Source organism: Choloepus didactylus, chromosome X (genome assembly GCF_015220235.1).
Source record: "Choloepus didactylus isolate mChoDid1 chromosome X, mChoDid1.pri, whole genome shotgun sequence".
Lineage (NCBI taxonomy): Eukaryota > Metazoa > Chordata > Mammalia > Pilosa > Megalonychidae > Choloepus > Choloepus didactylus.
Genome location: NC_051334.1, coordinates 129935715 through 129947169, shown reverse-complemented (window position 1 = coordinate 129947169; position 11455 = coordinate 129935715). Strand labels below are relative to the sequence as shown.

The 11455-nt window shown below is 39.7% G+C and overlaps 1 protein-coding gene across 7 annotated transcripts in view; it reads left to right on the top strand.

Moving 5' to 3' along the window:
- The first annotated feature begins 6095 nt into the window (after positions 1-6095).
- The window catches only part of CHRDL1 (chordin like 1), a 99581-nt gene continuing 94221 nt past the window's right edge, over positions 6096-11455 (top strand). For 2 of the 7 annotated variants that reach the window (XM_037822139.1, XM_037822135.1), the window contains exons 1-2: positions 6099-6475; positions 9997-10148. In XM_037822139.1, the coding sequence (XP_037678067.1) occupies positions 10052-10148 (97 nt within the window). In that variant the 5' untranslated portion in view covers positions 6099-6475; positions 9997-10051. Of the gene's footprint in view, positions 6476-6517; positions 6534-9996; positions 10149-11455 lie in introns of those variants that run through there. The other 5 variants (XM_037822141.1, XM_037822136.1, XM_037822138.1 and 2 more) reach the window with 5 other exon arrangements.

Here is an 11455-nt window from a genome sequence, read left to right as displayed (position 1 = left end):
ATGAACCCAACCATCACATGTGCGTAAGACAATGAGACAGTCACTTCTTTTTTTTTTCTGCTGAAAAAGAATAATTGATATTCTGCTATATGATTGTTCTAAGGAACTGTGGATGACTTATGGTCCTATAGTAAGCTATCTAAGCAAATCCCTCTAATTCAAAGTGATTAAACATTTTATAGCAATAGCACTTTAAGGGAGGCACTTTCTACTCCACCATCCTTGGTTCATATTGCATCTTTTTCTATGCATAATACAACCCTTCACATATTATACTTCCAGTTCTTTTTAATGACATCCCTTGTTAACAACTTTTACACAGTTTTGGAAGGCTGCTTAAAAATGCAGTTAGTTATGCATTCTTCAAACAGAAGTGGTTTATTTTATGCTTTGCCCATATGTCTCAATCATGGCATTTGTGGGGCACACTAAAATCTTGGATCAAGACTGACATCCTCTTTCATCTTTTATATATTTAACCCTGCACACTATGAGTTTAGCTTGATTTAATAAATATCTTCCTGAAATTTTTGTACACCAAACCTTGCCTTTTCAATGGCCTTTATCACAAATCTGGAGATGAACTCCTCTGGAAAAAGAATCACTTAAAATGCAATCACAGATATCTTTAAATCTGTGAAAAGGAAAATAATTTCCATAAAAATACAATTCAGATATAGCACAAAGCACAAATTCAAAATGCCTTGGGTCATTTTTGCTGACCACAATAACTTAAAGGCATAAGTAGAAAATGACGGTTTAACTAAACAATATGTTGAACCAAAAAGTACCCTCCTTCATTAACTATGTTTCTAAGATTCTACAAGCGGCCCTCTCTGTTTAATTCTCTGGTTTTCATAAAGTACTAGAAAACACAATTGCTTTCAATGGTTGTATTAGTCAGAATAGGTTAAGGTTATGCTTCAAAAATAAGCAAAAATTTTAGAAGCTTAATACAACAAAGATTCATTGATAACTAACTGTCTAATCCAAAATGAGTCTGCAGGGGGCTTTGCTCATATTAGTCACCAAGGAACCCAAGCTTCATTTCAACATGTGCACCTGTGATTCCTGTGGTAGTAGGAAGGGAACAGGGAAACTAATGTACTGGTTCTAAAAGTTTCCATCCAGAAGTGGACCATCACCTCTGCTAAGATTTAATTGGCCAAAGCAAACCAGATGGTCGTGCTCAACCCGAAAGAGGGCAGAGAGGTAAAATCCTATGAGGAGAAAAGCTAAAAATATCCAGTGAACCACACTAACAACACTAATGACAACCAATTCTATTTTCTATCACTTTTTATAAATGGCTAGCAGGAAGACACAATAGCAAAGTGATGATAAAAAATTCAATACCACACAAACAAGAATACATACAAGTAATAAAGGAGTTCATATTAAAATGCAGCTTAATGTCCAAAAAGGTCTGTAGGTGACTCAGCAACTTCTACATATTGAATCAAGTATCTGATTAATACAAATTTTACATTTGTCTAATTTTCTGTGTAAAAAGATAAACCTATACTGAAATATATTGCTTAGCAATCTTTATATTTCCTGCCATTTTTGGAGAAGCTAATCAAATAACTTGAGTTTCCCAGATTTGAATAGGACAAGAAGGATTTAAAAGGATAAAATTTATTTCAATAGAACATTGTTCAGTATTACTTGTTCTGTAATATCTTCATTTTTACATTTATTTTAAAAATAAATATGAGTTCAGTAATAGTTCAGGATACAAGATCAACACACAAAAATCAATTACATGAACAGGTGGAAACCAAAATTAAAAACATAATGCTATTTACAATTGGTCCAAAGAAAATGAAATATGTAGTTATAAATTTAACAAAACATGTACAGGGTCTGTATGCTGAAAATGAAAGAAGACCTATATGAATGTATATACCACATTCATGGACTGTAAGATGCAATACAATAAGATGTCAAGTTTTTCCAAATTGATATATAAGTTTAACTAATTCCTATCCAAATCTTGGCAAGGCATTTTGAAGACACAGACAAGCTTATTCTTAAATTTATGCAGAAAGGCAAAGGACCTAGACCAATGAAAACAATCTTTAAAAAGAAGAATAAATTGGGAGAAACCACTCCACCCAATATTGAGGACTACTATGTGGCCACAGTAATCAAGACAGCACTATATTGATGGTGAGATAGATACATCATCAACGGAACAGAATAGAACAACCCAGAAACAGACACACACAAATATGTGCAACTGATTTTTGGGAAAGGTACAAACACAATTATAGGACGAAAGATAGCATTTCAAAAAATGGTGCTGGAGCAACTGGGCATCTATGAGCAAATCAGTGAACTTCAAACTAAAGGTCACATGTTATATAAAAATTAACTCAAAATGGATCATCGGTCTGAATATAAAACTTAAAACTATAAAATATTTAGGAAAAAAATCATAGAGAATGCGCAAGATCTAGTGCTAGGCAGAGTTCTTAGATTTGATACCAAAAGCCTGATCTATAGAAAAGGAAAATAGATAAATTGGACTTCAACAAAATTAAAAACTTTTGTTTCATGAAAGACTCCATGAAGAGTATAAAAAAACAAGCTACAGATTGGGAAAACATATTTGCAAATCATGTATCTAATAAAGTTCTAGTATCTAGAATGTATAAAAAAACTCTCAAGTCTGAAATGTAAGAAAACAAACTATCCACTTAGAAAATGGGCAAAAGACATGAAGAAATATTTCACTGAAGAGAATATACAAATGGCAAATAAGCTCATGAAAATGTTGTCGACATCATCAGGCATTAGGAAAACGCAAATTAAAACCACAATAAGCTATCACTACAAAACCTACAAGAATGAATAAAATAAAAAGTAGTGAAAACACCATATGCTACAGAGGATGCAGAGAAACTGGATCTCTCATATATTGTTGATGGTAATGTAAAATGGAGCAGACACTCTGGAAAAAAATGTGGCAGTTCCTTACAAAACTAAATATGTACATATCATAGCAATTGCACTGCTGCATATTTTTCAGAGAAATGATATGCAAAAACCCGTAGAAAATGTTCATAGAAGCTTTGCACATAATAGCCAAAACTGGAATCAACCTATATGTCCTTCAATGGATGATTAAACAAACTGGTTCAAACGGTGAAACAAACTGAGAACTATTGATGCCTGCAACAACTTAAATCCATCTCCAGATAATTATGTTGAGTGAGAAAATGCCATCTCAAAAGACTACATACTGTATTATTCCATGTAACATTCTTGAACTAACAAAATTATAGAGCTGGAGAACAAATTAGTGGTTGCCAGGGACTTGGGAGAGCTGGAGGGAGGAAGTTGAGTGTGACTATAAAAGGATAACAGACAGGGATACTTGTGGCATTTATACCATTCTGTATCTTGACTGTGGTGGTGTTCACATGAACCTACACTTGTGATAAAATTGCATAGTACTACATGCACAAACACACACACACACACACAAATGAGGGAATGTAAAACTGATGACATTGCAATACGGTGAATGGATTGTATCAATGTCAATTTTGTGGTTATGGTAGTATACTACAGTTATGCAAGATGTTACTATTGGAGGAAACTGGCTGAAGGGTATTTGGGATCCCTCTGCATCATTTCTTCTGCATGTGAATCTAAAATTATCTCAAAATATAAAAGTTTAAAAATGAATATGAGATGATCTATGTGCTCATTTCCATTTAATAATAGGGAAAATAACGCTTGGAGATAATCATCAGTTTAGTTTGTATAAGACCTGGTAGGAAGTGTAAGTTAGGACTCATTCAATTTGTACTTTCCAATTCAGAAATCAAGACTGGAGCTAATAATGAAGAACCTTTTGGGGAATTTCAGTGCTCCCTTATACTGTTGCCTGCAACAGTATAAGAGATCCCGAGCAAGAATATCCCAGTTCAACAGAACAATTTAATAATAATAATACATTTTTAAGCCACTGTATTACTTTCCTACGGCTGTCATAACAAATTATCATAAACTTGGTGGCTTAAAACAACTGAAATTTATTCTCTCTCACTTTGGGAGGTCAGAAGTCCCAAAGAAAGGCATCAGCAGGGCCACACTCCCTCCAAAGGCTCTAGAAGAGAATCCTTCCTTGCCTCTTCCCAACTTCTGGGAGTTTCCGGCATTCCTTGGATTGTGGCAGCATAACTCCAATCTCTGACTCTGCCTTCACATGGACTTCTCTCCTGTGTCTGTCTTTTCTGTCTCTTAAAAGGACACTCATCATTAGATTTAGGACCCACCCTAATCTAAGATGGTCTCATCTCCAGATCCTGACATTAATTACATCTGCAAAGACCCTTATTCCAAATAAGGTCACATTTTGAGGTTCTGGGTGATCATATCTTTTGGGGACTACAGTTCAACCCACTATATCCACTAGATTTGGGCATGGTTTATTAGGCAGTAACTGAAATACTACATCAAAACAAAGAAAGCAAGTGACTGTAGCTTTTAAGTCCCCAGTGAGTCTACTGATTTTAAATGCTAGGAAGTATGCTTGTCCCAGGCTGTTCCCTGAAATTTATTTTCCTGAATATTCACTAAGCATCTTGGGAGAGATTATGGGGGATGGAGGAATGCAGATACAAAGGAAATTGAACAATTGGTTCTTGTCCTTGAAGAACTCACAGTCTAGTGAGACTAAACATCAGCACATTAAATGGCATGAGAATAGTTAGAAGGCAACAAATCAGCAAGTTCAAACTAATATACTACAGCACAAATTGAATGCATGTGGCAATGTATGGCTACCCAAGCAGCAGGATGGAGCTAGACATTTTGGGCCCTGAAGGCAATATTGCAGAAAGGGCCCCCTTTCCTTTGTTAGCAGTGAAATAAACATCTCCAGCAGTGTAGGGGCTAGGTGGATGATATGAACACTTTTGAAGAAAGCAAAAGGAGGCAACTTCAAGGGACACTCATTCTTGTTTTAATTTTCCTTTGTTCTGTTTCTGACCTGTCATTTTTTTGGGCAAACTACAATTTCCCTGAGCATCAGTTTTCTCATCTATAAACTGTAGATAACACCAGAGAGTAGTGGGTTGAAAGTTAGGGCATTTGAATTGGAATCGGAAATCTGTCATTCCCTAGCTGTGTGACCTGAGTTATGTCACCTTCCCCCACCTCAGTTTCCTCATCTGTGAAATGAAGAGGTTGAACAGAATGGTCCAGAAGATCCCCACCAACTCTGACAACAGGTGAGAGATACTTTAGTTTGCTGTAAGGATATAGGAAGTAATAATAATGTATATGAAAGTACTCTGTAAGCCATAAAGTACTATGCAGATGTTAAGAACATCAATATTATCCAGTTCTATGTAGAAAAAAAAAAGTCTTGCAGCTTTCCTTCAAATTTAGGGGTTTAAAATATAAATAAAAATGGGTAGTGTCTGTCAAGGCAGAACTTTCTGGGGCCTTAGAGGATTTCGATAATTCTTTGAAACTATTGCTCTTGGAATTAACACACATTTGGAGTAGTCTGTCTCAAGCTCACCAAGGCAAGGGCAGTGCTATTGTGATTTCAAGGTTGGGCTCTTGGCATCTCTTCAGAATCGCAGGGACTGCTGGAACAGTGGCTATGGTGTTCTTCAAAGCACCAACAGTAGAGGCCCTTTCTGTGAGAGAAAGTAGATTTCTAAATTCCACACTTCCCTCCACACACACATATGCGCGCACACACACACACACACACACACACACCATCATCCCGCCTTTAAGGATGAGGGGGTAACCAGCTCATCCTGCGTCCTGCGCACCAGCTCAGGTGCACCCAGAAAGGCCATTGTGCCCGGGGAGGAGAGAGGTTGCAGGCTTCCAGGCAGAGAAGTCGGGGGCGGGTGGGGGGGGGGAGGGTAGCCGAGGTTTTTAGGGCGGGAGCTAGTAGTAGGGAGCTCCTAGGTACATCCAGTGCAGAGAGGGAGGAGGGGCCAGAGGAGATGTGCGGTCCCTTTAAGACCCCAACGCTAGCCTAGCCAAAGGAGTTGGGGGGGGGGGGTCCAGTGGGGGCGCTGTGTGATGGGAAAGTTGCCGGCTAAGCCTCGCACTTTCTCCCTATTTCTTAACTTTTGGGACCGGGAGGAGGAATAAAGCCCTTGTGGCTGAAGCGGAGAGGGGGTGCCGGATTGCTGCAGCTGCGTACTGTGGAACTTCCCGCCAGCGCCGAGAGACCGACCTTTAGGGCCAAGTGGGGAGCGGGCAGGTGGCCCCGGATCGCCACGCCCGCGCCTTGGCTCTGCCCCCAGCGATCCACTGCTCACTCGTGGTGTGAGGGCGGTGATTTGTTTCCTCCCACCCACTTGTGAGTCCCCCTCCCCCCTCGTACGCACTCTAGCTGTCTCCACAACCTGCGAGCCCTAGACCTCGGAGGAGCACCCCAGGGAGCTCGGAGCGCGTGCACGCGTGGCAGACGGAGGAGGCCAGTGCCCAGGTCAGTGAGCAGTGCCCTCCGCCCGCTTCCCCCACCCGCCTTTCCAGCCTTTGCACAGGTGAGGTGTCCACTGTTGACTAGAGCCACTCCTTGGAGGTACCCCCAGAATGCCCTGAACTCTCCCGACCTGCCACCCCAACCCGCTATAGGGTCCAGTTGCCAGCGGCCGAGGTAGAAGTGGGACCCAGGGCGCGCGACCGAGGCAGGTTGGTCCTCTGGATTCGAACTCACCATTCGCCGCTCCCGTTTGGCCTGCATTTCTCCATGCTCTAGCACTTCAAGAAGCCACTCACTCGGGTACTCCCCGCTGAGCTAGCTGATGGGCTCAGCAGTCAGCTCAGTTACAATTGTGTCCTGAGACTGTTTTCTCACTTGTTGAAGTGCCCTGGACCAGTGGGTGATTAATATGTGCTAAAGTTAATGAAACAGGGTGGACGGGCCAGAGGCTTCTCTAACCTCTGAACACCTGCCTCATTTTCCAACCCAGACCACTGGAGTTGGAGGTTGAGACAATGTGCCATTGCTGAAGCATAGGGCCTGGAAAGTCCCTCCCAGCGCTCCCACTATTTGTGAGAATGGGTAAATCACTTGAGTTCTCTGGGCCCCAGGGTGCCCTTATTGAAGACGGAGTTGTTGTGTTGAATAAAATGCAGTGATAGATAGGATGGTGTTTTGTAAGGCATTGTTTGTCAATCATATGCAGCAATGAAGGTGTTCTCTCTTGCAGGAGAGACCGTTTTTCAGTGGTACCCACCACCAGTTAACTGAGCTTTTCTTATTGAGGGGTAAAGAGGGGAAAGGATTTCAGCCAATGGACAAGGGCCTGAGACTCCAGTGTCTTCTTATTGTTTGTCACAAAGAGAATTGCTATCCTGGGGGTTGACAGATGATAATGAATATGAGACTACAAGATCAGTCAAGCTTCTCCAGAGGATTAAAAGAACACTGTGGGGCATGAAGAACTGGTTGACATGTACTCATCCCTTCCCCTTCCTTTTGGGTGTCTGTTTAGTTCTTTTTATCCAGGAAACATGTTCTAAGAGTGGACTCCTGACACTTGATAGCCAAGATTGCATTGCAGTTATAGATGGGCAAGGAACAGTTGGCCCCTTTGCTTGATACACATGAACAGTGTGAATGTTTGTTATGAAGGCACCCTAATGAACACCTTTCCTTTTGTGTCTGTCATGTTTCTTACTTTCTTGTAAAGTCCACTCACCTTCTTGCCCCCCCAGTGCTAGTTGCAGGGTTTTGTTTTCTTTGTTGCTTTCTTGTTGGGTCCTGGATCCCCCCAAAACTTGTCAATGGCTACTTTTCTAAGTAACCTATAAAAAAGCCAGTGCAAGTTCAATGGCACAACAGCCTGTGGGAAGCAGACAGAGAGTTAATACAGAAATAGCTCCAGTTAACTGGGTCAAAGTATAATTTGAAAAATTAAGGACAGTTTGGCTCTTTGTAAGAATAAGAGTGGGCATGTTTGCTGAGTGATGCTTGCTTGTGTTTACTACTGCATTCCCAACAAATATCTTGAATGCCCTCTCCCCCAAAGAAAAAAGTTCAAGAGATAAAGAGAAAATTGAATGGTGGGGAGACTTGGGCAGGGAACTCTTCTCCATTTATAGTCTGCCCAGAATACAAAGGTAGGATTTCAGGATCTTGTAAATCAAAAGTGAATATTTATAGTGATTCGTTTTCTGATGTTTTCCATTGCAGCCTGGGAGGTCACACAGATGACAGGAATGCCAAAAGAGATTAATTGCCCTCTAGTCACCAACTTTTCTATTTGCTCATAACATTAGTTTGGGCCCAAGAAAAGCAAAAAAAAAAAAAAAAAAAAAAAAAAATTCTAAGAGCCATTTGCTGGCCAGCTTGAGTTATGAAGCAATGCTACTGTTCACCAAGTCGCCCAACCATTGCAGAAGAAAAACAACCCTGTTGGTTCTTGCATGGGGAGACCTGAAAACTGTGGTTTCAAAAATGCCCCTCTGGGATCCATACATGATTATTATAAATTGGATTTCAGTGGTTAAAAATCTTTCTTATTTGAAGGCTTGAAGGATAAGTTTATTAAAGTAGGCTCAGGAAGAACCGCACTGGGGTGGGTAGCTCTGATAAAACTGTTAATGGAGATGATTTGCTTTAAGGGAACCTGGTAGCAATCAGGAGACAGATTTCTGAGTGAAAGTGGACCACAAACTCTCAAAGGGGACTAAGAAGTTAGAATCCAGGACTCTGAAAGGTTAGACTGTGCCCTAGGAGAATATAGTCCTTGTTTTAGAAGTAGGGAGGATGTAGAGAAGGTGGGGTGGCGGGTCTAAATCCTGCCTAATGGCACAAATTACTCTCCATCATCCATTCCTCCTCAGTTATACATTCATATTTTGAAGCAATGGATTTTTAATTATTGGGATAACTTCACAGTATAAAGTAGGAGCTGTGGCATCCACTTCAGAGCCCAAAGACATGTATGTTCTCCAGAATGCATTCCTTTGAAATTTTTATGCTCAATATTATAATATTATAAGTTGGACCATCTGAAAAACCAATAAGTTCAGTTCCTGTTCAGGGTTAACTTAAGACTGAATCTGATGTTTCTAGAATAATTAAATAATTTCAAATACCCATTGGTAGAGTTTTAAAATCTCTATAGTCAATGGAAATGACTCGTGACAGGATATGGGCTATAGCAAACTTTCTGTGTTCTGAGGCTCACAAGGTTAAGATTTCCACCCCTTAGATTGGAAATACAAGTCTCATATTTCATATTTTTAAGAACTGTAGTTGTTTGAAGATAGAATATAATTCCTACTCTGTGATCTCTTGTGTGTGTGCAGTATGAACAAATTACCTATTTAAATTTGCCTAAATTTCTTTAAAATGGCCCATTTAAAATTTCCATTTCACAATGGGCTTCATGGGGCAGGAATATGTCTGAACCATTCTAAGCAATAAAATTGTTCTCAGGTGTTTTGTTGCATCCATTTGTTAATTGCATATGCTTTTCCAACATTAGATCTCATAGAAGACACAGGAGAAGCATTGATCAATTTGTGCCTCATCCCTAAAGGATTAATAATAATGGTAGTCTTTAGGTTAATATTAGTCCACTTTCATTTCAGAAATTGCTTGGGTCTCATGCCTGTTACTTTTACCTTTTTTGCCAAAGTAGCAGTTTTACAAACCCCAGTTTCCCTTTTCTCCCAAAGAAAATCTCTTGAAAAATCAACTTCAATTCCCTTAGGAAGGAGGGTTTCAACATTTATTTTTATTTTCCTATGACTTGCCTATAAGGATTTAGCCTTAAAGTTGGGTAGGAATACATATATTTTCATTCACTTGAATTTTCTCCCATAATCTTTGCAAGAGGAGAGGCAAGATTTTTTTCTTATGCAGGAAAACAATGTTTGCACTTATGTAAACTCTCCAGCGTTTTTTTCTAGCAAGTTAGAGGCTTAAGAATCAGTAATATCCATCAGTTCCAGAGGATCTGTTTTAACTCTTTTTTTCTGCTTTTTTCACAGCAGCTTGAGTACACTGGACCCTGAAGGTTCTGAGTTGCCTTTTGTAGTGGCCAAAATGAGAAAAAAGTGGAAGATGGGAGGCGTGAAATACAGCTTTTCCTTGTTGCTGTTCTTTCTTTTCCTAGAAGGAAGCAAAACAGAGCAAGTAAAACGTAAGTGTCTTGAGATTTTTTTTAAAAAAAAGGATTCTGTCTTATAATTTCTTTGAAAGGTGGTTATAAGATGTAGGGATTGTGATTTAGCCCATGTGATTTAGCCCAAATGTGGCCACGCCATTATTCTAAGAGAGGAAAGTAAATGTTACTGGTTTATGCATGAGTTGATAAAAGAATGAAAGCTTCGAATCAGGCCAACTAAATTTGGGGCTGTTTTTCTGATTATCATATAGTTTTCATTTCATAGAACACATGACACATTAGCCTATTTTCCCTTTCCTGTTCTAAACTTTACAAACCTCATTCCATTTTACGTAACTCTAGAAATATCTGACAGATGAGCTGGATTTTTTCCCAAATTTCAGACTCTTCAGCAAAGGTTTTCAGTTTTTAAAAAAAAACCCGGAAAAAAAAAACAGAAAGAAAAAGTAAAGCAGGCTTTCCCTATTCCCTTATGCCGAAAGATGAATAAGGAAAAAACCTTCACGTGAACTGGGTTCAGATGAAAAATCCTTTGAGGAAACTGAGATTCCAGGGACTTTTAGCAAACTGGATGCCATTTATTGAAAGGAACATCCCTGCAAAGCAGGGAATATTTCTAGAAATTCAGTAATCCTGCAATGGGCTAACACATCTCAGAGAGTGGCAGGAAGGGGGATAATTAACCCTACTTGCCACACATTTGGAAGATTGGAGTTATGATTGATATCTCTGCTCTTGTTAGGAACTTTCTGCTATACCTTTGCACACTGTGGGCCTCCCCTTCTTGGGCTATCTGCTACTGAAGTGGACACTGCTTTAAATTTGAAGGAAAGGCATAGCTCTAGTTCACTTTTTTGGCTGAATCAAAAGAAGCACAAAGTGGAACTGGTCCAAGAAGGGGTATTCTCTGCTCCACTGGACTTATTCATGAGAAGGAACTGTGAAAATATACTTGGTAGGAGCTGAAGCAGCATCTGAAGTCCATCATTAAACATTTACCTTCTTTATCAGGGTAAATTAAACATAGCAGGCATGAGGCTTGCTGACAGGAAGAACAGTGCTAAGCCTATTCTGTCTTTACGTGTGTTTCTGTACACTTCCATTTGCATAGTAAACAGTCGTCTTCCTGAGAGAAATAGTGCTTTTTATTAGGCTTTTAAGCATGAGTGACGCGTGGTGATATCTAGTATCACAAGAGGAAATATAGCAGGGCAAGATCTCAGTGAGAAAGTTTGTATTGGCCTCTCCCCTAGTATTCCTCAAACTACCTCCTCCTTCCACTTGAATATAGTTCATTTCAGAGTCTTTCTTTTCTAGAAGTA